Genomic DNA, 27,998 nt, shown 5'->3' with positions numbered 1-27,998 from the left:
CATTTCAGAACACTTTTCTTCAGGAAACAGTGCGAAGGGAGTGCGAAGAACGCTTTGAACTGACAGAGGCTTTGAGTCAAGCCAGAGAACAGCTTCTGGAGCTCAGGAAGCTCAGTGGAAGTTCACCTTTGTCACCATGTTCCCTTAACCAGGGCAGCCTAACCTCCTCTGCTGCCGTGGTCAGTAATCAGGGAGAGAGAAGCCTTACAAGACTGAACTCTGGAAAAGGAATCAAAATCCCCAGCCTGCACGGAGTGGCAAAACCCACTGCTTCCCCAACCTTGGCTCAGTCCCAGAGGCTCAGCAGCTCAGGTTTGCCCACTGTGCCCCAACCCCATCCTCCCAGGGGTCGAGCATCATCAGTAAATGAGACCAGACAAAGGCTGGCTGCCATTCTGCGGAGGAGACTGAGCCAGCAGTGATTGGTCCGGTCAGGAACAGCTCCACACAGCACACTCGGTCTTCCCCAGTGGGCCAGAGATGCACTGTGACTGAGGGTGACAAAGGCCAAATTATTATCACAGATCAAGAATGCACGGTTATAGATATTTTTAATAGCATAATTGGAAAAACTAGGAATTGTGAAGCCACATTTTCTAAGAGACCTTTGAAATTGCCACAGATAATGACGTTGCTGATATTCCAGAGGGCCAGTTTCTATACTTCTATATTGCATGTTTAGATGTGTTCTATGAATATGCCCTTTTAGAGATCACAGGTAAAATTTTTCACTCATGGCATCTTTGCTATTTTTTTGCACCATTACAAGCAGATATATTTCCACAAAAAATAGATTGTATTCGTTCTGTCTGTTTTTGTTCCTTTGTTTGTTGAGCTGAATAGGCTAAATAGATGTAATTCATATTCCAAATAGAAAATGGAAGTACTTTAGTCCTAAATGGGATAATTTCCAAAATGTTTAGTTCAAATATTCACAGAATTCATCATCTTCATAGAAACCTTCTCTTTTTCATCTCACAATCTAATTGGTTAATCCAATTTCTTTTTAGGCCAGAAGTAAAGATAGGTACCCTTCAAGAAGGCAGTCTTCCCTGTGAACCTGGGACCTTCTAAGAAAAGGGACAGCAACTCCAATTCAAGGAAAAGGTGGTTTACTTTTCAAACTATAGAGATTATTTAAAAAAAAAAAAAACAAAAACAAATGAACAAACAAAAAACAAAGAGCCTGGCTGACCATGAAAATATTACTTGGTAGAGATTTTCTACATTGAATGCTTTTTGGTAATCACTGTTGGATTTTTATTTGAACTTGTATCCTTCAACCATTGGGAAAAGAACTAATTCAAGACTGTTCTATAGTCACATAGTGCTAATTTGGGGTTTGCATTTTATTACTCCCCAAGATAGGCAACTGGTTAACATATTTTCTATTTTTAGAGTGAAAAATTAAAACCAGCAACCAAAACCAACTATTTTAAGTTATAGATCTTCAGGCCCCTCCTGTTTCTTAAAACACATCTCTTTACCTTAAGCTAAAGTTTGTCAGACTGAAATGTATTTTTCTTTCAAGACTGACTTTACTTAAATCCTTCATCTGACTCTATCAGGGACATCCAGGCTTCTTGCTCCCAGATGAGGATATAGTAACACATGTGAAATATGGCACGTAAAACTCTCTTCTATTTGGCTGTCATATTGATGAGAGAATCCAAAGGTACTGGGAATCCTTCCCATCTGAAAAAAAAAAAAAAAAAGTAAAGCTACTAAGTAAATTCAGGTTTATGTCTAATCTTTCAAAGGATTAGTCTAGTCTACCAGTAGAGTGTTTTCCTGAATAAATAAATAAATAAATACGTAAATAAATTCCACATTAGTTCTGCTGATTTCCCTGACTCGTTGAAGTGAGTACATCTTGTGTTAAGTCTTAGAATGTTGCATTTTGCTTTACAGAGATCAGTATTCCTTATAATGGCATTTGAAAAGAGAACAAAACATCATAGAATGGTGACCCCCAACCATCTCTTTCCAAATAAGGAATAGATGCCCAAAGAAGTCTGACTTGGCTAAAGCAGCACAGCTAATTAGTGACAGCTAAAACCAGACCACTTTTAACCGACCCCAACTTTCCACCTCGTTTTTCCACTCATCACATTGGCCAGCCTCCATCATGACAGAAGCTCTAAATAGTATTTACCCAATATTTTCTTTAAATGCACTCACTTTTTAAACTTAAAGTTATATAAGAAGAAAACTTGACCCAAAAAAGAATAACTGTAGAGTAATGAGTTTGATTTGCTAGGTGTATTTTTTCTAATACACTAAAATAAATGTGTATCTATTAAAATATGAAATGTTAATGTACCCCCGAAAATCATCTTGTATAATGACAGTAGTACTCATGCCACACTTTGGGAACCTCAGTGTTTCTGATCTGGCATTTGCATGTTTATTGCAAGTACCGGTGACATAAGGTAGATGGCAAAAGCTAGTGAAAACTTTAGTAAAAGTATACAAGAATATTTGGGGCAGCAGTCTTTGTCATCAGATGATACATGTTTTTCCAAGTCTCGCAATTTCAGCTATCTTCCCAGGAGCCATAGGGATATATTTTTCCCAAAATATGAACAGATTTAAATTTGTGAAGAAAGTCACACATAAGCTTTTCTAAAGCGATGTAAAGACCATCAGTGCAAAACCTGGTTTCTTGGTTTGCTGTTACATTCTTGCTTTATAATGAGTAATTATGTAAATAATCTTTCTGAGAATAGAATCAGGATGTGCAGTATGGCTGTGTTATATTCCACAAGTATATTAGAAAGGTAATTCCGTGGATAACAGAGAGACAATATTTACATTTGTTTCAGACTAGACCACTTGAATGGTGCCATCTAAGCTATGTGCTGGTATCTTTTAAAGAAAGACGAAGAAAAGAGAATCACATTAGCGTATGTAAAGAGGGGGGTTAATAACACAAACTTTCCTTGATCTTCTCACTGATGAGCTAACTCCTACCATGAAACAGTATCAGGAATGTTAAGGAAGTAGTGACTACTATAGCAAAACACTAAAGCTCTCAAATGCATATAATGGATATTAATTTAAGTCTATTAGTTTTAATTTCTCTCTATATATATGTTTTCCATGACCTCAATGGAAGGATTGGTAGGTGCAAAAAGAAAAGAATACCACAGAAAATACTCCTCACAGAATTATACCATATTTGTTTTTTCTTCTTAAACTACTATTGATAGACAAAGATGGGAGAATTCTTTAGTTAACATAGATTTCTCAAGTAATTTTTGAAAGTCTTATTGAATTAAATTACCATATTTATACTTAGTCAGAATTACTTAAAAGTTATATTTCCTGGCAATGGAATTGACTAGAAGAGGCATTGATGTTGAAAATTATGTAAAACTGGGGAGCCTGGGTGGCTCAGTCGTTGAGCATCTGCCTTCGGCTCAGGTCATGATCCCAGGGTCCTGGGATTGAGCCCCACATCGGGCTCCCTGCTCAGCAGGAAACCTGCTTCTCCCTCTCCCACTCCCCCTGCTGGTGTTCCCTCTCTCGCTGTGTGTCTCTCTGTCAAATAAATAAATAAAATCTTAAAAAAAAAAAAAGAAAATGATGTAAAACTAAGATTTTTTTGATGTTCTGTCAGTCTGAAAAGTTTTTGTAATATTACAGATCAATTATAGCTAATTTCTTTGATTATGGAACAAATTTTCTCAAGCTTTATCTTATAAGGTTCTTACGATTATTATAATGCACTGATAGAGCAACCTAGCAACCCAAAAGGGTTAGTGCACTGGAGCTGAAAATTCCTGACCATCATGTTGTATTTAATGGAGCACAGGAAAGCAATTTAATATGTGCCCAAAGTTCACAAATCCTACAATGATTATAGGTATGTGCGCTATACCTTGCACAAGACACCTTTTATGGTCCCCAAGCCATGATAGACAATAATAGCAGCATTCCTAAGGTGGTGTCTATGGTATCTTCAGGAAGAAATTCTACTTTTCCTTTTGAAAATATTAACCCTATATAGCGATAAATTGTGAAGCCAATATAATGAGGTTGCATCTTTAGAATCTTAAATATAAGTTATGTCATCTTGGTTTATTCTTAATTCACACATAAAACCTTCTTGACAACACAGTAGTTGAATCTGAAACACACATATCCTATGACAATATTTACCATGATCCAGAAAGTCAAAGGATTTCGTTCTCCAGCATTCATATAGCATAGTGTTTTATATCCATTAAGTGAGTAAAAAAATTTACTGGACATCCTTTACACCCACCCCAAAATATATAAGGAATACTGTGTCACAGAGATTAAGTAATTTATCCAAAAGAAATACTAATTAAGACCAAGGAATAATTTTAAAACTTGTACAGTTTCTGAGCATCTTGATCTATAGAATAATAGTGAAGCTGTATTATACATTCACTCATTTCTTCCACAGATACAGAGAATTGAAAAAGCACTGTGAGAGTTACAATAATGAAGACAGACTACAGATTCCCAAGAACTGTATAGTAGAGAGTGAGAGGAAGCACATACAAAAATTGTAACATAGGGCAGTAGATGTTGAGAAGAGTCAAAAGCAAGGTGTTACATGAATTCAACTTCTTGCTGGAAGAATCAGGGAACATTTTAAGCAAGAATTGGTGTTTATCATAGGTCTTAAAGAATTGGTAGGGTTTTATAGAAGAAGGTATATCAGATAGAAGAGATGTATAAAGAGGCACAGATATGAGAAGGGTAGAAAATACCTGGTGAAGGGAAGTAGTGGGAACCCCATAGCATGAAGGTGTTGAATAAAGGCCTTTGCAGCATTTTGACTAGAAGAGGCATGCACTTTGTTGAAATCTGGCAGGGCTTGATAGGAATAATTATGGAGTGGAAAGACTGGAGATGGAACACAAGTTGGTAGATTAGTACAATAGTTCAGACAAGAGTTACATTGAAGTTGTGAGTTGATAACGGAAATAAACCGGAAGGAGCTGACTCCAAATCTAGTCAGAGAAGGGAAAGAATTTGTTCCCTGTTATATATATTTTGAAACTGTTACTAGTGATTGCCCCTTAGCAGGGGTGCAGTGTATGAGATTGACTCCAATTAAAGGTTACCCTCTACTTAAGAATATTACAGTTTCTCTGAAAAACGTGAAATCATAGGAAATACATTTTCATTTGGGCGACAGGTAACTAATCCATAGACTCAGTATTCATAAGATTTTTCCTTAAAGTTAAAAGAAAATTCAAATCTGAATAGTGTTCTAAGAATTATGGAGGAAGAATGTGGAAATTGACATTTTAAAAAATAGCTATCATCTTGGCCTCAAAGAATGCAAAGCACAACTCATTGGTGACCTTTGGGGGTAATACAGTGTGAGAAAACTTTTTCTGATTTTTGTTAACTGTTTATGAGGGAAAATACAAAACATAGCAGCCAAAATAAAAATAAGTGTTATCTTAAAATCCTTAAATTTTATCGTTCTGAAATAACCTGACACATCTCCTAGATCAGACCTGTAATTTTACAGAAGGAGATAATGGGTCCCTTAGAGGTTAAATAATCTTTTAAATCCTTATAACTGCTTAACAGCTAACTTGATGAGAAAGTCATGGCCTCCAGCTCTTGGCCAAACATCTCATTTCTAGACTGGAAGAATAGTATAAATGCTGTGAATTTTTGCCACTCAAAGTGATCCAGCAGGATCACTGTCTCCAGGGAGCTTGTTAGAAATGCAGACTATCAGGCCTCACACTCAAGCATACAAAATGAAATCTAATTTGATGAGACCCGCAGGTGATTCTTATTAAAGTATGAAAATCTCTGCTCACAGTGGTGCCATTGGCCCTGGCAAATTGCACCTCTAAGAGCCATGCATTAGTATTTTTTTTTTAAGATTTTATTTATTTATTTGAGAGAGAGAGTGAGAGAGAGAAAGAGCACAAGAGGGGGGAGCGGGAGGGGGAGAAGCAGACTCCCTGCTGAGCAGGTAGCCCGATGTGGGACTCGATCCCGGGACTCCAGGATCATGACCTGAGCCGAAGGCAGTCGCTTAACCAACTGAGCCACCCAGGCGCCCATGCATTAGTATTGAACAGAAATAATATTCCTAGACTCAGTTCCTTTATGCCTAACTGAAACCAATGGTGCTCTGAGACCACCCATCCCCCCTGTTGACCCATCCAACACCTCGGGTCCCAATGCACTCCAATTCTTTTTTTTTCCCAATTGATTGTGAATCTGGAAAACTCTCCAGGAAAACTAGTGAATTAAAGGAAATCAATATCCAATCAATATTCATAAAATCTTATGTCATGATCCAAGTTTCTGAGCCTGCAAAGAACTGAAGATTTGTTATTTTAAAAAATCCAATAGAAATGCTTTTATTTTGATCATTGACAACTCATTGAATAATCTTAAATTTTAATTTCATAATGGTACATATTTGGATATCTGATTCCAAAAAGAAAAAAAACTGGTAGTGCTGGTTGTCTTTTGAGACTTGTGAAATGTAGAATACTTAGATAACTTATTAGAATCATGAAAGAGTTACTAGAATACCATTATTCCCCCTGAAAGTAGTTCTTAACCACTTAAATATAAAACTGTAACTTTCAGTATTATGCCTAGATCAATTTATTTTAAGTTAGAAATAACAGCATTAATAAGAATTTGATTTAGATTTAAAATTTCAAAATCTGTATTTAACACAGTAAGGCATTACGGTCACTTGCCTGTGAGTATTAAGTCAACTCATGTCATTATACTATAGAGTGGCTACATTCTTTAAACCTTCAATTCAGAAAATAATGAAAGGATTGACTTCATTTGCCATTAAAAAGTTTTTAAATATCTTTTATTAACATTCTTACTGCTGATATTCAGCTTATATTGTTATTTATTATTAATAATTCTCATCAATAATAATTCAAACACAAGAATTAGAATATAATTGAAAATATTGAAGCATTTTAAAATAGAGACTTTTATAAGATTTAACACTGGAAATATATTTTTTTTCTGAAAAGTATGAACATCTGGCTTTGCATTGTGCACCATTGTCAGATATATCCACCTTTCTCCTAAGTAAGCTTGACATGGTCTAACACATTAATTTAAATAGATGCCTTCTGTATTTTGTCTTCTTAAAATGAATGAGTTCTACAGTTGTAATTTTCTATCTGGAACCTTAAATTTCTAGGGAATTAAGCTTACTGCCAAGATTGTGAACGGACTACTTCTTTTCACCCATATAAAGCAGAATTTCCTAAAACCCAGGGTGGCCAAATTTCCATTCTCTATTTACTAGACTTTTCAAATGGTTGAGGTTTTAGCTGAGATCTCATAGGATCTCAAAACCAGAGCCATTTTTATTTTTCCAAGGGGTACACAGTACTCAGTATAGAATGGAGGTTAGTGAGAAAAGGTGAAGTTAGGGAGAAAAGAATCCACTACTTTATTTAGTAGCAGTCATGAAGTAAGGACTCAATCCATATATTCCCTCCAGAATTTTTTAAAAGATTTTATTTATTTGTCAGAGAGAGAGAGAGCACAAGCAGCAGAGTGTAGGCAGAGGGAGAAGCAAGCGCCCCACTGAGCAGGGAGCACTTTGAGGGCCCATCCCAGGACCCTGGGATTATGACCTGAGCCAAAGGCAGATGCTTAACTGACTGAGCCACCCAGGCATCCCTTCCCTCCAGAATTTTAAGTCAATGTTTTTAGGTATGTACCCTGAAAATTTGCTTTTAAAAAACTACATACCTCTTGCATATTTTAAAGTTTACATCTAACATATTTCATCATAAATTTAAATAGTTGCAAAGGATGTTGTAAAGATAATCAGTATATTATAAATAAGACATTTAAAAATAAAAAAATAAAAGCTTAAGATACTTTTATGATCACAAACCTTTTATTTAATAACATAAGAGTATTATTAAGTTACTACCAAAACATATACATAACTTTATAAAGTTCTTGTGGATTGATACATTATTAGTTATTAATATACTATTTTTATTTTTTAATATTTCTCCTTTTATTACCTTTTTATTTTCTTAAGTTTTTATGTTAATTCCAGCATAGTTAACATACAGTGTTATATTAGTTTCAGGTGTACAATATAGTGATTCAACAATTCCATACATCACTCAGTGCTCATTGTGATAAATGTATTCTTAATCCCCATCACCTATTTCACCCATCCTCCCATCCACCTCCCCTCTGGTAACCAGCAGTTTGTTCTCTATAATTAAGAGTCTGTTTCCTGATTTGTCTCTCTCTCTCTCTTATTTTCCCTTTGCTTGTTTTATTTCTTAAATTCAACATAGGAGTGAAATCATATGGTATTTGTCTTTCTCTGAGAATTGCTATGTATATATATACACACATAAATATACATATATATGTATATATGTATATATGCATATATATATCAATCATATATATATATATGAATATAAAATCACATCTTTTTTATCCATTCACCAATTGATGGGCACTTGGGCTGCTTCCAAATCTTGGCTATTGCAAATAATACTTCTATAAACTTAGGGGGGCATGTGTCCCTTTGAATTAGTGTTCTTGTGTTCTTTGGGTAAATACCCAGTAGTGCTATTACTGGATCATAAGAGTTTTACTTTTAACTTTTTGAGGAATCTCAATACCATTTCCTAGAGTGGCTGTACCAGTTTGCATTGCCATCAACAGTGCAGGTGGGTTCCTTTTTCTACACATCCATCCAACACCTGTTGTTTCTTGTGTTGTTGATTTTAGCCATTCTGACAGTTGTGAGGTGATATCTTATAGTAGTTTTCATTTGCATTTCCCTGATGATAGTGATGTTGAGCATCTTTTCATGTGTCTGTTGGCCATCTGGATGTCTTCTTTGGAAAAATATCTGCTCAGGTCTTCTGCCCATTTTTTATTGGATTATTTGTTTTGGGGTTGTTGAGTTGTACAAGTTCTTTATATATTTTGGGTACTAACCCTTTATCAGGTATGTCATTTGCAAATGTCTTCTCCCATTCCATAGGTTGCCTTTTAGTTTTGTTGTTTCCTTCTGTGTGCAGAAGCCTTTTATTTTGATGTAGCCCCAATAGTTTATTTTTGCTTTTGTTTCCCTTGGGAACATATCTAGGAGGAGACATATCTAGACATATCTAGAAAAAGGAGACATATCTAGAAAGAAGTTGCTATGGTTGATGTCAAAGAAGTTATTGCCTGTGTTCTATGGTTCCCTGTCCCACATTTAGGTCTTTGATCCATTTTGAACTTACTTTTGTGTATGGTGTAAGAAAGTGGCCCAGTTTCATTCTTTTGTATGTTGCTGTCTAGTTTTCCCAACACCATTTGTTGAGAGACTGTTTTTTCCCCATTGGATGTTCTTTCCTGCCTTGTCAAAGATCAACTGACTATATAATTGTGGATTTATTTCTGGGTTTCCCATTCTGTTCTATTGACTTATGTGTCTATGTTTGTGCCAGTACCATACTGTTTTTGATTACTACAGCTTTGTAATATAACTTGAAGTCTGGAATTATGATGCCTCCTGCTTTGCTTTTCTTTCTCCAGATTGTTTTGGCTATTCAGGGTCTTTTGTGATTCCAGGCAAATTTTGGGATTGTTTGTTCTAGTTCTGTGAAAAATGCTGTTGGTATTTTGATAGGGATTGCTTTAAATCTATAGATTGCTTTGGGTAGTATAGCCTTTTTTTTTTTTTTTTAAAGATTTTATTTATTTATTTGACAGAGAGAGACACAGCAAGAAAGGGAACACAAGTAGGGGGAGTGGGAGAGGGAGAAGCAGGCTTCCTGCCGAGCAGGGAGCCCGACACGGGGCTCGATCCCAGGACCCAGGGACCATGACCCGAGCTGAAGGCAGAGGCTCAACCAACTGAGCCACGCAGGCACCCCTAGTATGGCCTTTTTAACAATATTTGTTCTTCCAGTCCATAAGTATGAAATGTCTTTCCATTTCTTTGTGTCATCTTCAGTTTCTTTCATCAGTGTTTTATAGTTTTCAGAGTAGAGGTCTTTCACCTCTTTAGTTAGGTTTATTCCTAGGTACCTTATTATTTTTGATGCAATTGTAAATGGGATTGTTTTCTTAATTTCTCTTTCTGTTGCTGCATTATTAGTATATAGAAATGCAACAGATTTCTGCACATTGATTTTGTATCCTGTAACTTTTATTGAATTTGTTGATCAGTTCTAGTACTTTTTTGATGGAGTCTTTTGGATTTTCTATATAGAGTATCATGTCATCTGCAAATAATGAGAGTTTTACTTCTTCCTTACTGACTTAGATGCCTTTTTTTTTTTTTAAGATTTTATTTATTTATTTGACAGAGAGAGACACAGCAAGAGAGGGAACACAAGCAGGGGGGGGTGGGAGAGGGAGAAGCAGGCTTCCCGCCAAGCAGGGAGCCCGATGCAGGGCTCGATCCCAGGACTCTGGGATCATGACCTGAGCCGAAGGCAGACGCTTAATGACTGAGCCACTCAGTCACCCCAGATTTAGATGCTTTTTATTTCTTTTGTTGTCTGATTTCTGAGGCTAGGACTTCCAGTACTATGTTGAATAAAAGTGGTGAGAGTGGACATCCTTGTCTTGTTCCTGACCTTAGGGGAAGGGCTTTCAGCTTTTTCCTATTAAGGATGATGTTAACTGTGCATTTTTCACATATGGCCTTTATAATATTAAAATATATTTCCTCTAAACCTACTTTGTTGGGGGTTTTTATCATAAATGGATGTTGTGTTTTGTCAAATGCTTTTTCTGCATCTATTAAAATGCTCATATCGTTATCTTTTCTTTTATTGATGTAATGTATCGTGTTGATTGATTTGTGAATATCAAACTACCCTTCCATACTGAGAATAAATCCTACTTGATCATGGTGAATGATTTTTTTAATGTATTTTTGAATTCAGTTTTGTAGTATTTTGTTGAGAATTTTTGCATCTATGTTCATCAGCGATATTGGCCTGTAATTCTCCTTTTTAGTGGTGTCTTTATCTGGTTTCTTTTTTAGTGGTGTCTTTATCTGGTTTTGATATCAGGGCAATGCTGGCCTCATAGAATGAATTTGGAAGTTTTCCTTCCTTTTCTATTTTTTTAAATAATTTGAGAAGAATAAGTATTAATTCTTTTTTAAATGTTTGGTAGAATTTGCCTGTGAAGCCATCTGGTCCTGGACTTTTTTTGTTGGAAGTTTTTTGATTACTGACTCAATCAATTTCTTTGCTGGTTTTTGGTCTGTTCAAATTTTCTTTTCTCCCTGTTTTAGTTTTGGTAGTTTATATGTTTGTAGGAATTTATCTATTTCTTCTAGGTTGTCCAATGTGTTGGCATACAGTTTTTCATAATATTCTCTTATGATTCCATGTCTATGGTATTGGTTGTCTTATTTCTCCTCTCTCATTTGTGATTTTATTTGAGTCCTTTTTTATTTTATTTTATTTTATTTTATTTTATTTTATTTTATTTTATTTTATTTTTTGATAATTCTGGCTAAACGTTTATCAATTTTATTGATTTTTCAAAGAACTCCTGATTTTATTGATCTGTTCTATTGGGTTTTTTTAGTTTCTCTATCATTTATTTCTGCTCTGATCTTTATTATTTTCTTCTTTCTGCTGGTTTTAGGTTTTGTTTGTTGTTCTTTGTCTAGCTCCTTTAGGTGTAAGATTAGGTTGTTTGAGATTTTTTTCTTGCTTCTTGAGGTGGGCCTGTATTGCTATAAAATTCCCTCTTAGAACTGCTTTTGCTGCATCCCAGGGGATGGGCCCTTGTGTTTTCGTTTTCATTTGTTTCCATGTACTTTTTTTATTTCTTCTTTGATTTCCTGGTTGACCCATTTGTTGTTTAGTAGCATGTTATTTAACCTCTATGTACTTGTGGCCTTTCCAGATTTTTCTTGTTGACTTATAGTTTCATAGCATTTTGCCAGAAAATATGCATGGTATGCTTTCGATCTTCTTGAATTTGTTTGTTTGTTTTGTGGACTAAATATGTGATCTATTCTGGAGAATGTTCCACATGCATTTGAAGAGAATGTGTATTCTGCTGTTTTAGGATGGAATGTTCTGAATATATCTATTAAATCCATCTATTCCAGTATGTCATTCAAAGCCATTGTTTCCCTTGTTGATTTTCTGTTTAGATGATCTGTCCATTGATGTAAGGAAGTAGAGTATTAAAGTCCCCTACTATTATTTTATGATTATTGATTACTTGCTTTATGTTTGTTATTAACTGTTTTATGTACTTGGGCACTCCTATGTTGGATGCATAAATATTTACAATTGTTACATCTTCTTGTTGCATTGTCCCCTTTATTATTATATAGTGCCCTTCTTTGTCTCTTGTTACAGTCTTCATTTTAAAGTCTAGTTTGTCCTATGTAAGTATTGCTACTCTGGCTTTCTTTTGACATTCGTTTGCATGATAAGATGTTTCTCTATCCTCTCACTTTCAATCTGCAGGTATTTTTAGGTCTAAAATGGGTCTTTTGTAGGCAGCATATAGATGGGTCTTATTTTTTTATCCTTTCTGTCACCCAGTGTCTTTTGATTGGAGCGGTTAGTCCATTTACATTCAAAGTAATTACTGCTAGATACATATTTATTGCCATTTTGTTTCTTGTTTTGTGGTTGTTTCTGAAGATTTTCTTTAATCCTTTCTTGTCTTTCTTTCATGGTTTGCTGATTTTTTTAGTGATATATTTGGATTTCTTTCCCTTTATTCTTTGCATATTTATTAGTGGTTTTTGATATATGATTACCATTAGATTTGTATATAACCTCTTCTGAATATAGTAGTCAATATTAAATTGATGGATGCTTAAGTTTGAACCCATTCTTTACTCCTCCCCTCCCCACATTTTAGGTATATGTTATTATATTATATATATATATGAATTATATGTTATATAATGTGAATTCCTTGACTGATTTTTTACAGAAATATTCATTTTTACTTTTTTTTCCTACCTATACACTGTCACTTTTCGTCTCTTCTTTCCACTCAAAGAGTCCCCTTTAATTTTTTTTTTTTTTTTTTGACAGAGAGAGACACAGCGAGAGAGGAAACACAAGCAGGGGGAGTGGGAGAGGGAGAAGCAGGCTTCCCGCTGAGCAGGGAGCCCGATGTGGGGCTCAATCCTAGGACCCTGGGATCATGACCTGAGCCGAAGGCAGACGCTTAACAACTGAGCCACCCAGGCGCCCCCCCCTTTAATATTTCTTGCAGAGCTGGTTTAGTGGTCATGAACTCCTTTAGTTTTTGTTTATCTGGGAAACTTTTTATCTCTCCTTCTATTCTGAATGATAGCCTTGCTGGACAGAGTGTTCCTAGCTGCAGGTTTTTCCCCATTCAGCACTTTGAATATCATGCCACTCCCTTCTGGCTTACAAAGTTTCTTTGAAAAAATCTCCTGCTAATCTTACAGTTTTTCCCTTGTAAGTTACTGACTTATTTTTTGTCTTGCTGCTTTAAATTTTTTTTTTCTTTATCACTAAATTTTGCAAATTTAATTATAATATGTCATGGTGTGGGTTTGATTTTGTTGGGAGTTTTCTGTGCCTCCTGGATCTGGATATATATTTCTTCCCCAGATTGAAGACGTTTTCAGTTATTATTTCTTCAAATAAATTTTCTGACCCCCTTTCTCCCTCTTCTTCTGGGACTCCTGTAATATGAATCTTATTGTGTTGGAGGGAGTCACTGAGTTCCCTATGTGTATTCTCATTTTGCATAATTCTTTTCTCTCTCTTTTATTCATCTTGATTACTTTCCATTACTCTTTCTTTTAGTTCAGTGATTCACTTCTCTGGTTCTTCTATCCTGCTGTTCATTTATTGAACGCTTTATCTCTGATATGTTATTCCTTATCTCTGTGTTAAGGGTCTCACTCATGTCTTCCACTCTTTTCTCTAGTCCAGTGAGGATCCTTATGATCATTCTTTAAATTCTCATTCAGGCATGTTACTTATATCTGTCTCACTTAGATCTCTGGCTGTGGCCTTGTCTTGTTCTTTCATTTGGAATAAATTTCTCTATCTCCTTATTTTGTCTGCCTCTCTGTGTTTCCATGTGCTAAGAAAGTCAGCTGTGTCTTCTGCTCTTCAAAATAGTGACTTTATGAAGAAGAGGTACTGGAGTGCCCCAGTGCCGTGTCCCCTGTCCACTAGAACCTAGAACATCAGAGAGTATCCTATGTGTGTTGCTTATGCCCTGCTGTTGTCACTGAGTCGCTTTTCCTTTCAGTGCAATCATCTGCACCGACTCTCTGCCTGCTGTAGGCTGTGCTTGCTCTCTGTGGTGGTAGTGGGACCCAGGCATGCCAGCTCCAAGGGGGCATGCCCGCTAGGGAACTTGGGAGCAGGGCAGTGGTGTTAGCAAAATTTGGACTGGGCCACTAGTCCTATGCCAGATCCCCCTGAAGTGCTGCGGTGGTTGGGGGCTGCATGCCAGGGTGGCTGGGGGCACACAGCTGGGTGTGGCACACAACAGTGGCTGGGGGCCCATGGTTGGGCATGGTGCAGTAGATGGGTGTGGCATGCGTAGACAGCTGTGTACCTGGCAGCCACATGGGGTGCACTCAGGGCTTTAACAAAATTTGCTCTGAGCCCAGGGCTGAGGCTCGCTGGCTTGGAGTGGGCAAGTCCTCAGAAGAACTGGTGGGCATAGAACACTGCTAGGGGGTTAAATAGCAAGTGTCTGCAGCACCGCCTCCCACAGGTGCCTCTGTGTTTATGCTGGGGGCAGGGGAGGAAAATAGCACCTGCGAGCTCCTGCATTTTCAGAGAAGGGCCCCCCCACACTCTGAAATTAGTATGAACACATCTATCTCCCATTTGCCCCTGGCGTTGTGAGAACTGCCATTTTTATGTTGCCTCTCTGCGCAGGCTGCTGTCTCTTTAAGTGCAGCAACCCAGCTATCACTCACCCTTTTAAAGCTTCAGGCTCCAGTCCCACTGGCTTTACAAACTCATGGAATTCAGTCCCTCAGGTTTTTAAAGCCAAATGTTACAGGGATTAATCTTCCTCATGTGAGCCCCCTGGTGCAAGGGCCCCTTTCTCTGCCTTCTCCACATGTGCAGCTCCCTCCCTCCTGCAGGCAGCCTCCCTCTGTCTTTCTGATCTTCCTAATTCTTCAGATGCAGCTTCTTCTCCATATTTACTTGTGGAGTTAGTTCTGCTACCCTTTGCTCAGACCACTCTCCAGTTTATTGACTTGGATGAGGATGGTATCTAGTTGAGAACATGGGACAGGGTAAGCTCAGGGTCCTCTTACTCTATCTTTCCAAGGTCCCTCCAGGATCTCTTATTAATATACTACTATTTAAACAACATAAATATAGCACAAATTGTGATAAGTAATTATTAAGCATAAAAGTTCAATTTTATTTACATTGCACTTCTTGATGAAATGAATCAATATCTAATGTTTCCTTTTACATTTAATGAAAAAGAAAGTAGATACAGTAAAAGAAAATTGGTCTGTACACAGGATATTGTTTGCTTTTTGTTAACAGGAGGTAGAAAATATTTAAAAATATTAAAAATATTTAACTTTTATGATGAAAGAAGATGAGGGTTTTACTGTATTTTAATAAACATTTCAAGCAGTGTCTGATAAAAATTAGTTTTAACTACCTGAAGAGTAAGTGCCAAGTGAAAAGATCTCAGAACTTTTATCTAGTATATCTTGAAAAGTTGGAAAATCTAAGAAAATATTCTAATTACATTTAAAAGAATTAGGGACACTAACCCATACTGCTTTGCTATTTGAAGTTTGTTTGTCTGTTTTTTCCTAGCTAATAATACGTCTGAGGATAAATATCAAGAAGAGCTGAAAAGAGCTGCTTATATTTAAATGCATTGCATTTAAATAATCAATGCATTGATTATTTTCAATAATCAACCTTTCTTATTCAACACTAGTTAACATTATTTTTGCCTTGCTTTCATGAAACTGTCCCTCAAATGGTATTTGACAAATACAGGGCACAGAAGAAGAGAATCAGTAGTCCCAAATTGTCTAACTCCCATCTCTGCAATCTACCAGAAAATCCCAATGTGTACATTTCTAACATGACACTTTAACAGCAATATTTATAAGTCAGAGAATTAGGGGAATCTTAAGTTCACAGTGTCTATGAACTTAAGATCATCAACCCTTTCAAGTACCCGTGGGATACATGTTCTCCATGTAAAGGCCACTGTTCTAAGTTAGCAAGTCAAATCAACCAGAATCCTGTTTGCATCAGAGTATTAGACCTTCTGGGCAAAATCAAATACAAAACCTCAGATCAGAGGGTTGGGCTCCCAGACTTCAGATCCAAGATGGAGTTTGTGCTCCCTTCTCTCAGCATGCCTCCAACCAGGGTACAGAGTGTCAGGGAGAGGGTCCTGAGAGCTACCTCATACTTCTTCTAGCCTTGGGCCCAGATCAGAGAAGAGGGAAATTTCCGAGTGCAGCATTGGTGCTGTCTTTGTGGCTCTCTGTGATCATGTCCCAGTGGAACTCTTTATAACATTCTTAACCAAAGGAGCCCTCAAATGGACAGAGCCTATTCACCTTCTGCAGTCTAAGGCACACCTGCAACCACCAAGAAGAACGTTCTTCATTTTCCAGTCCCTAGCAACAGTAGGAGAAGTAGTGAAGAGGAATGTGAGACATTAAAGTTAAGTTTGGGGTCAAGGAGGGCTTAAACTTTCCGTAAATAACGTGGCTGGAACTCTGATCCAGTAACTGTTAATGCGCCAAATTCTTGATATCTATGTAATTCATGTAGAAGGGAGGAAAGGGTTTCTTTTGACCATTTGTGACCTGGACATAGTACACACCTATTTGATGGAAAGAGAGATTTTTTCCATGTTTTGATGTTATTATTCATGACTCAGATACAGTTTTACAACCAATATTAGAGTTTTTGCTTATGTTTTAAGGGGCCTTGAAAATGTTTGTTAAACAATCTGCAATTTCGTGCTTTACATTGGTCATGATGCATTTTGGTAGCAGGTGTGTAGATGCTGCTCTTATTTTAGTTACAATGTCCTGAATGTTTCTAATGCTAACTTCATAGGCACATTCTTAATTATTAATGGCCCCCAGATACCAAGAGTTTCTGCTTCCATCCCTACCCTCCAGAACTAGGATAGCTATTAGAAGGACACAGGGAAAAGTAGGTGTCCAACTGGGTCTGCGGGTACGTGACCTGATTGAGTGTATGATCCTGACTATATTTCAACCACAACATCTTTGTAAACTATTTGTGTATTTATTTTTATTATGTATGCCTCTTCTGGCCTTTGTTAGTGTAAAAGCAGCCAAACTTTTAATGAAGAAACTATGTATTCATACATTATTGAAACTCAGTCACTACAGCTACGGGTTTAATACAAACCTGATTCCAAATGTAGTACTGTTGGGTTCCATATACAGAGCTTCTCATAAAGGCTCTGAGTTTTCCTGGAAACATGAAGAGAATGTTGTCTCAGCAGTTTTCCTTGGCCATCTTTCGATTTCATCTTAGCACTCCTGAGGGGAAAATTTAACCTCAGATCTTCTAACTTCTCTAAATGTGTGTAAAAAGAGAGCTATCATACTCCCTTGGCCATCTCAGGTTAAAATCAGGGTCTCACCGCAGGTCAGACCAAGGGGTTTTCTTTCATCACTGAGAGAGCGTGAATAAGAAAGGCCTGGATGCCTCGCCTGGTGAAAGGACCCCCTTCACGGGCATTGGGCTGTGCCTTCACTCTGTGTTCCCAGTTTAAAAGCAGGAACTAGATTTCTGGTGTAAAACGGTGGGATCGCCGGTTTGCAGGCCCTGGTGCAGTCCCTTCCAATAGCTCATTAAAACCCCTGTGACAGAAAAGAAAAGGTCCCACACTCACAGCACACAGGCAACAAAATCTTGAGAACCTGGACCCCCACTGCTGTGTCACAGGGGTGCTGCCCCTCAAAGCACCCAGGCCACTCTGCTGGGAACACCCTGCATTGGAAACTCCTGGGAAAAAAAAAAAAAGGCTAAAGAAGCAGCTGGTGCAAGTGGCAGTAGGGAGGGAGAGACGGGCAGCGAGGTCTTACATCCCGGAACATGGAAGTCTCTCTGGGGCAGTTGTGGGGCAGCATGGGTGAGACTGAGAGCACGGGGAGGGGGGAGGTGTGCCCTGTCCTGCCCTACAGAACTGGCCGTAGGAAAGACAGCAAGTGTGGTGGGAGGAGCAATGGCGATAATAGTTATATTTATTGCTTATGATGGGCAGTCCGCAGCGCTAGGAGTTTTAAAAGTATTTCATTTCATCCTCCTAAGAACTCTGTGAGGTTGGTATATACATTAGCTTCCTTTTCCAGGGGAGAAAACTGAGGCATGGAGAGGCGAAGCAGCTCACCCAAAGTCACACAGCTTGTAAGTGGCAAAGTCTGGATTGGCAAATACACGCTGTAAGCTGGGAATTGGACTGGGAACGAGGCACATCACCTTGCCCTCCAGTTGTGTCTCTGAAAAGGGATAGGACCCTCACTTCAGAGCAAAGTTGAGTGACATCTCTAGACTGTGTCTGTTGACATAATGATCTAGCCTCATTTGAGGATGAGCAATTAAGAAGAGACAGAGAGGGCGCCTGGGTGGCTCAGATGGTTAAGCGTCTGCCTTCGGCTCAGGTCATGGTCCCGGAGTCCTGGGATCGAGTGCCGCATCGGGCTCCCCGCTCTGTGGGAAGTCTGCTTCTCCCTCTGCCTCTCTCTCTCTCTCTCTCTCATGAATAAATAAATAAAATCTTAAAAAAAAAAAAAAAGAAGAGACAGAGAAAGAGAGACAGAAGGAAAGAAAAAGGAAGAAAAAGAAAGGAAAAAAGAAAGAAAGGGAGAGAAAGAAAGAAAAGACTGAAAGAAAAGGCAGGAAGAGCTTAGAACCCATGGAAAAAGCATTATAAAACAAAGGGGAGAAAAGAGCAGGTAGGAAAAAACAAGACAAAACAGATCTATGGAAAAGATCTATTGCAGAATCTTATAAAGACCCTTTAGGAAGCTATTTAGCATCCTGTAGAAGCAGAATATTATAGGTCTCATATTCCTTTTTTTAAAATGTGTCATTTTCTATATTAGGTCTTTAGGTCCTGTGCTTTCTGATTTATTTCTAGAATATGATGTCCTAGCTGTAGCCTTAAAAAAGCAAGTCCTTCTAAATACAGATAAAGGAGAAAAAGAGTGTTAAAACTGGTACAAAAGGAGAGAGATATAACGAATTATACAGCAGTTCACAAGAAAAACTCTCCAGATAAAGTCAAAGGCCAAAATTTATAAGAATAAAAACATGTTCTAAATTTAGTAATCATAGAGTGCTCATAAAAATTGTCTATAAAAGCCCATTTTTGAGACGCAGGTCTTCAGAAGTTAAAGTTTCTTTTGTGGAATAAAGCCTTTTATTCTCAAAGGTCATTTATGCCCATTTTTTTCATTGTTAATAACAGTATGAAATTAACACCCATCATTTTAGAATGTGTATAAACTTCCATTGTTTTGATTTGGGGCAGAGGATCTTAAGACTCTGTCTTTGCTCTTCTTCCTTTGATTTGTTTCTATCATCTTATTATGTGCTCTCCATTTCTCTCTCTCTTTCTTCCTTTCTTGCCATCTTCTGAATAGATTTCTTTTTTCTTTTCATCTTTTGCTCTTCCTACCCCACCCCCTACCTCTCCTTTGGAATTAATCACTCTATGTCTATTTTTAAGAGTTACCCTAGGCATTTGAACACACTTACTTCATTTCTTGACGATCCATCCAAACAATGCAAGAACCTTAGAATATTTAGACTACAGGTTTTTTTTACCCCATTCCAGTTTATATTATAGTTTGACCAGTATTTGAATTCAATCTTGTTTGTTTAGCCTCACAAATTAGACATTATTCCTACTATGATATATAGTCAGTGTTTAGATTTACCCAATGTAATTATCCATTTCTTTGCTTACCATTTCTTCTTGCAGACTTTCCTCCATTTGGTCTCATAATCTCTCTGCATAAGGCAGTTTTTCATTTTAGAAAATTTTATTCAATTTTTCACCAATCTGCTTGATTTGTTTTTTTCATAAGCCATCTCTTAGTCCTTGCTCAAAAATATTTATTTGTTTACCATACCAAACATGGTTATTTTATATTCTGTGTCTGATCATCTTTACCAATCTGATTTTGCTACCTGTTTCTGCTTGTTCTCACTCACGGTGCTTTATTTTCCTGCAGGGGAGGGGAGAAGGCAGAGTATGCCTATGTGTGGTTTTATGTGAGCTTATGTTCTTTGGAACTTTATGGGAATTCTTTGAGACCTGGGTTGAGATTGCATTCTTCTAGAAAATATTTCATTTGCTCCTCCCAGTTGATTATATAAACATTCTGGGAGCACTTTAATTAAAATTCTCCTATTTTAAGTTTTCAGATACAGGTGGTATAACTTCATACAAAAAGCCACGTGAAGGCCAGACTGTAGTTATAAACTCTCAAGTGAGATTTCCTACCTCTCTCCCCCAGCATAAAAATCAAATCAGACGTATTGCTGTCCCCTTCTGCATAGCGGTTCATTTTTCACTCATCCTTAATTGAAGGTAAAGCCCTTTGAGATTCCAGCTTCATGTGGGAATCTTCTGTAAGACTTGCAATTTTGTAGGTGGGGGGATGGGTGAAATAGTTAAAAAGGATTAAGGGTCCACTTACCGTGGTGGGCACTGAGGAATGTATAGAATTGTTAAATAATATTGTACCCCCCTGCAAAAAAAAAGATTTCCAATTTTGCACGGGCCTAACACAAAGAGAGCTGGCTTTAGTTTTCCTCTCCCAAAGTTGTTACTTTTATCTTGTTTTTGATCTCTGCAGATTCTTTACTTTTGTGCCATCTCAGTGATGCCTTTTAAAAATGTTTTCTTAGTTATTTTGTCTAACATTTTGGTTGTTTTCATTGGGTAAACCTTTTTGCATGCCTAGTTCAATCAACTAGGGGCAATATTGTGTGGAGCTTCCTCCAGAATGCAGTATATATGCTGAATTGAAGACCTCTCTAAAGGACTGTGTTGAAAGAACACAGACGTCTTGGAACCAAAGATGGAACCAGGAGTGGCCCCACTTACCATCATTCCAATGACCCATTGGCATAAGTTTTCCATCCTGTTTCTACAACTCTGACCTCTGCAGTCCCGATCTCCAGAGGGGGTACACTCTCACCCCAATACATCAAGAGTCCCTTCAAATTACAAGCTCCAGATGCCACCAGGTTCTTTGGGTTCCTTTGTATTCTCTGTGCCCAGGTAGCAGTAAGTGAGAAAAGGTGTCATCATACTGGCAACCACAAAGAGCAGCAGAGGTAATAGCAGGTGACTGGGGGAATTTGGAATGGAGAGTGGAGGAGAGTGACAATGAGTACCAGTAATGACCCTAAACCCAACTGCTGTGGCAGGGGCTTTAGTTTGTCCCGCTACCTTCCCTTTTCCAAGTTTGCCTTCAGGAAGGGATGTTCATGGTAACTGCATTAACTAGCTTCCAAGACAGCCCCAAATGATCCCTGCCCCTTGATATTCATACCCTTGTGTGGTCCCTCACACATTATGTCAAGGTTGTTCTGGGCAACCAATAGAATATGGTGGAAGGGATGGTTATGTAACTTCCAAATTAGGTTGTAAAAGACTATGCCTTCTGTTTTAGTCTCTCTCTCTCTCTCTTTCTCTCTCTTCTTTGCTCTCTCTCACATCACTTGCCAACTTGCCAGCTACAGTTGGTCATGAGATGCTCAGGTGGCTTTCAGAGAGGCCCACATGAAGAAGAATGGAGATCTCAGACCAGTAGCCAGCAAGAAACTGAGGCCAGCCAGCAACCACATGAGTGAGCTCAGAAGCAGAATTCTTTAGCCCCAGTCAAGTCTTGTGATGACTCCTTGTCTAGCCAACATCTTGACTACAGTCTCATGAAAGACCTTGAACCAGAACGATGCAGCTAAGCTACTCCCTGATTCCTGGCTCTTACAGACTATATGAGATAATAATATGTGTTCTTTAAGCTGCTAAATTTGGGGATAACTTGTTACATAGCAGTAGATAACTAATACAGGAACCATGGCAGATCTGTGCCCCAAATATGTAAAGGAAGCAAATCCATGTGGCACAAGGAGTAAACTGTAGCAGCCACATAAGAGTGTTACTCAAATCTCCAATTAAGTACCTGCTCCAAGTGGTGTGAGTTCGCCAATAGCCTCCAGCTATGGGATCCTTTAGAATCTGCCCTTTTTTCCCAAGCTGAAGCCATATGCTTCCAGGAAGACCCTGGGCAATGACTGAACATTGTTGTAATTTCTGGCCAGTGCAGGACTGCTCATGGGGACCCCCCCACTCCCGTTGGGCTGGCTGAGACGTGCTCAGCTCTGCACCCCCAATCCTCCTTACTGCTTTCTCTCACTCACAGGTACCACACCTGCTTCATGGCCTGAAGGATTTCCCTGCAGGCCCTTTCTCCCTCTCCTCTTTCCCCTTTAAAGGAATTTGCACCAATAAATTACATACACTTCTAATTCTGTCTTGTGTCTCCTTCCCAGAAGATCCAAATTTTAACATTATTACCTTTCTTTGATTTATTTTGTTTTTAAATTTTCTTCCCATTCCTGCTTGTGAAAGTACAAGTTTAGCAGAACTATTTAAAACATTTCTCTTTTTTTTCTAATATAAGAATTCAAAGCTAGAAAATTCCTTTGGTCATCTGTTTCTGTGAGAAGCAAATTGATACAGTGTTTAATGAAGAAACTATTTTTCTGTTTGGGAAAAAAAAACAACAACCCAGGATATATGTTTTATTTCTTTTGATTCAGTGGTTAATTTTAGTCCATAGCAAATTAGAATAAACATCGCTATCTAAAATTAATCCTGAAAAGTAATGCTGATTTTTAAGTACAATGGTCATCCACAGTTTTTAATTTTATATCATTGTCTGTTCATTCATTTATTCATTCAACAAACATTTATTAAATTCTTTGTTCCAATCATTATGCTGAGGTAGTAAATTAAGGAATATCTTTACCAAAGGGTGAATTTTCTTATACTTAATACTGTAAAAAAAAAAAAAAATTTAAAGGGGAAAATCAAAACCCTGTTTTTCTACATATCACAACTCAGTGTTTGACCATAAAACTACTTGGCCTGGCTTAAAATTGCTCCTCGATAATGCTCCAATTTGAATGAACCCCAGGTGCTCTGTTAATCTTGTCATTAATAAACTGTTGACCTTATAATTATTTTTAAAATAGATGAAATAAGAAATTTCTTTAAGAGATGAAGAACATATTGCCTGTTCAACCAATAATTCACTAATTCATTCAGTATTGATTCATGGCTTCAGGAAAAGGAAAAGAATATAAAAAATGACTTTAATCAAAAAGCCTAGGTAAAAAGGACACAGATTTCTCTCTTTGCATTTTACTTACTGTCATCATTGGCCAAGGGCATGTACTGTACCACCTTTCTGCTCTTTGCTTTTCCCTACTATGTGCATGGCAGAGGCCTGGAAATGTTACCTGTACGCGGGGCTGGTTGCAAGGGTTAGTGGAACTCTCCTTGTGGTACCCCAAATGATATGTAACTGTGCAGCATGTATTTCTCATTCAAAGTAAATTTCATATTAGTCTTGTTAAGAAACACCGTTTGAAGTTGCTGGAGAAGTATGGCAAAGCAGTGATAGCTGACCATCTAACTGTCTTTTTGTCTGACACTGGGATCAAACACTACATCTATCATCTGTAGAACCATAGTATTTTGACCTTTATCTCTTTATACAGCATTTAGGCAAGAGATGGACTGTGTAAAGATTTTTTTTTTATCACACCTTGCTCCTTCTTGAGCTAGATAGTTTTTATGTCATGATATCAGTTTTACTTACTTACAATTATTCTTTTTAGGTCCACAATATACTCAAATATATCGAATCTCCTTCCATACTTAGCACTGACTGAATTCCACACCTAATGCATAAGTGACTATCCTGGGGTGTGTTTTTGAGGAAACAACTCTGAATGTTCTGTATCTGCCATTTTGTCAGGCCTGGGAGAAACAGACTCTCCTTTATTAATTTATGAACAATTTAAAAGGAATAAAAATCAGAGTTTATCAAGTTCATGTTATTATTTTTATGTATTGGCATTTGGAAAAGTCTCTAGTCATTGTTTCTTATTATCACTATCGCTTTTAAAACCTCCAATATAGTCATTTTGGCAAAGGCGTGAATACCAACAACTGCAAGAAAACAATGGGCCTCGCTTTGTAATGTGATGTGGGGAAAATATTTTTTAATTTTCTAACAGGTGCTGGGCTATGAGTCTGACTCATAAAGATAGTAATTATACCTCTTTTCTGAAATGAAGCAATAGAGAGAGAACATACTAAAATTGTTAAAGAAAGCATGACTTGGGTTCTCTCTCTATCTGGAGAATTCATGATCCTGGAAGGTTTTTTTCAAATGAGTCATTGATTTGTGAAGTAGTGCAGGAGTGCATATTTGTCTTTGTGTCCAAAACAAAGACTCTTAGCAAATTGAATCTCATCGTACCTTTAGACAATTCAGGAAAGAAAATCTTGAGAGCTTTATGGTGTTGAGCAGGGATAAAGCCTTCTTACAGCTTGGAACAAAATTCTTACCAGTTTCAACCAACAGATCAAATGCATTTCAGAAGTGATGTTCACATAAAGAACTGTTTAGAACTCGAGCCCTCCGTACAGGCAGGGTGCTAACGGGCTACACGTGCTACCCTGTGTGAAAATGAGAGCCAGTCGATTCTTGTGGAGCACTGGTGATAGCATGGATCAGAACAAGCAACGCCTCCTCATCCCATAAGTGGTGAAAGTATGGCGGGCGGAGGGCTGGGGAATGACAACAAGGTAGTGTGACAAAGACCAGTTGAACACAAGGGTGAAAATGGCAAGATGGGTGCACTTTCATTTGAATTGCAAAGGGCAAATGTGTGATGTTGAATATTTGCTCCATGCCTTATTTAGCACCTGTAGCTCACAGATCTGGGCATAAAATTGTCCCAGATCCAATTCTACTCAATAGAAGATTGTGTTCTTTCTCTCTCTCTCACTTTTGGAATAGGATATAAGACAATAAAAACAGAGGCTGACCAAAAAGGAAATTGCTAGGAATTAATTTGAAAAGAAAAACTCCAGAAAGTGGTTGCTGGTCACTCTAGCTCCTGGCCTTCCTGCATCTCCTTACATCATTCTCTGATCACTTTGGACAATTTCCTTCCCAAGCCCCTGTATTGGTACGCTTGATTCAGCGTCAGTAAACCGACGGGTTGCAGTGGAAGAACACCCACTGACACATGGCCAAGGGTGTGGATCACTCTGCAGTCTGCACTGTGTCACTGCTGACAGGGACACTGAAGATTTGTTGGAGGTTGCACTGGGTATCAAACAAAAACCAAACAAACAAATAAAACCTACATGGTATCAAACGTTGTCACTGGGTGTGAAGGACAAGTTATCACAGCCGTCCATCCCCTAGGCAGGCCATTATTTGAAAGGCTATGAGAGGGAGAATGGTATAAGCCTGGAACTTAAAACCAGGAAGTGTTTATGGATAGGATTTGGATCACTGAGTTCATTAGTTCTTTTCACTGACACCTAAAACTACAGGGAGTGCAAATAATAACTAGGAATCCATTGTGTCCTTTGGTGTGCTAGCCTGAATTGTGTACCCCTCTGATTCATATGTTGAAGCCCTACTTCCTATCATGACTGTATTTGGAGATAGGACTTTTCAAGAGGTAGAGTTAAATGAGGTCATAAGGGTGGGACCCTAATCCAATAGAACTGGTGTCCTTATAAGAGGAAGAGACATAAGCGGTGTGTGTGCATAGAAGAAAGACCATGCGAGGACACGGAGAGAAGGCAGTGGTGCGCAAGCCAAGGAGAGAGACCTCAGAGAGACCAAACCTGCCAACACCTTGATCTTGAACTTGCAGCCTTTAGAACTTAAAAAAATAAGTTCCTGTGGTTTAAGCCACCCAGTCTGTGGTATTTTGTTAGGGCAGCTCAAACAAACTTAAGACATTAGGATAGTTCGCAGCTGTAATGCCATCCCACTGTGATATTGAGTTGCAGCCCAGAAACAAGGAAGTAGCCAGAATTCCATGAGCCTGACGTACACACCGAATTTGGTTTCTGTGTCAATTTCCATCTCTCTTGTGCATTATACTAATAGCATGAGGCATAGAGGAACCATCCCTTCGATTCAGTGTGCTGGACACTGTGCTAGGTGTTCTGAAAAAGCAAAAATGACTCACAGAGTTGCTGCCCTTAACTCATCATCTGGAGAAAGACAAGATGAGTCAGTTCTCTGATACAGGTATAACAAAGGACTTTGGGAGACAAGAATGACTAATTTTAATTTGGGGCTTAGGATTGTGGGAAGGACAGGAAAGAGCAGGGAAGGTTTCACAAAGAGGGAGAAGTTTGAGGAGAACTGTATGGTATCTGTTGACGTCTAACAAAGCACCCCAGACTAGCAGCATAAAACAACCACCCATTTATAAGGCTCAGGGGTCTATGGGTCATGAATTGGAACAGGACACAATGTGGATAGACTGTCTCTACTCCATGCTGTCTGAAGCCCAGTTGGCTGGGAGCGACTCAAAGGACAGAGTGTGGAAAGCATCCGCTTCTAGGATGGCTTCTTGGGCCACATCCCTGGAATGAAGGACAGGCTCAGCTCGAATGCCAACCATAGCAGACCGGATGGCCTCTCCCGTGCTGCAGCCTCAGGGTGCTGGACCTCTTACTTTGAGGTCCAGGGCTTCCATATCAAGTGCTCCTAACAAACAAGGCAGGAACTACATAGCCTCTTTTGACCTGGCCTCGGGAATCACATAGCACCATTTCCATTGTGCTCATTGGTGGAAGCAGTTTCATTTAAAAGGACGGGACACAGATTCTACCTCTCTATGTAAGGAGTAATCAGATATTTATTGCCACATTTTAAAACTGCCATCATGACCTTGAAGCATGAATAGGATTCCAATAAACCTCATACACCAAAGCTTTATTTCCTAAAATTTTTTTTCTGATTTTACACAGAATGCACATTCATTATTAAAAGAAAAGAAAACCGTGGAAAAGTAGAAGGAAACTCATTCATTATTTCAATAGGCAAGCTATGTGCCTGAACCTGAAGTAGGAATTAGAGCTATCACCATAAATAAGAAATAGTTCCTACCCTCAAAGAGTGTACAGCCTACTAGGCCACCCATGATCGCCCCATCAAGAGATACCACAGCTAATATGTTGGTGCAGTCCTTCCCAATTTGAGTAACACAAATTGAGATTATCCTGTACATACGTTTTTGTGTCATGGTTTGTTTGTTTCCCCTGATACACAAGATAGTATGGGAGTTTTCCACGCCGTATTAAATATTCTACAAAGCTGTGATCTTGAATGAATGTATCATATATCATCATAGGAATAGGCCATCATTTATTTAACCTTTTCCCTGCTGCTGGACATTCAGGTTGTCTTCAAGTTTCTGCTACTACCAAATAATACTGTACTAAACATGATTACTCATCTTTATGCTTCTCTGACAATTTTCATAGGATTAATCTCTTGAGTTAGTTGAATTACTAGTTCAATAAGAACTTTTAGAAGCTCTTGATTATAGTTTTCCAATTTGGTTTGCAAAAATGCTGTCCTGGGGGCACCTGGGGGGCTCAGTCAGTTAAGCAGCTGCCTTCAGCTCAGGTCATGATCTCAGGGTCCTGGGATCAAGCCCCGCATCAGGCTCCCTGCTCCACAGGAAGCCTGTTTTTCCGTCTCCCACTCCCCCTGCTTGTGTTCCCTCTCTCGCTGTCTCTCTCTGTCAAATAAATAAATAAAATCTTAAAAAAAAAAAAAGCTGTCCTGGTTTACATTTCCCTAGCATGTGTTTGAGGAGCATCAAGCCACAGACCATGTGGAAAGAAAGCCTGTTCCCCAG

At 38.3% G+C, this 27,998-nt stretch overlaps 1 protein-coding gene across 1 annotated transcript in view; it reads left to right on the top strand.

Annotated features, from left to right (window-relative positions):
* Positions 1-5,083, top strand: part of LEKR1 (leucine, glutamate and lysine rich 1) — a 172,971-nt gene extending 167,888 nt beyond the window's left edge. The window contains exon 13 of the mRNA XM_045903489.2: positions 9-5,083. Within this exon, the coding sequence (XP_045759445.1) occupies positions 9-422 (414 nt within the window). The 3' untranslated portion in view covers positions 423-5,083. The remainder of the gene's footprint in view (positions 1-8) is intronic.
* Positions 5,084-27,998: the final 22,915 nt, after the last annotated feature.

The sequence above is a fragment of the Mirounga angustirostris genome, unplaced genomic scaffold (assembly GCF_029215605.1).
Source record: "Mirounga angustirostris isolate CCGP_5_RB_7025 unplaced genomic scaffold, mMirAng1.0.hap1 SCAF_1, whole genome shotgun sequence".
Classification (NCBI taxonomy): Eukaryota; Metazoa; Chordata; class Mammalia; order Carnivora; family Phocidae; genus Mirounga; species Mirounga angustirostris.
The sequence above is the reverse complement of the archived record's forward strand: the minus strand, read 5'-3'. Positions and strand labels throughout refer to the sequence as shown.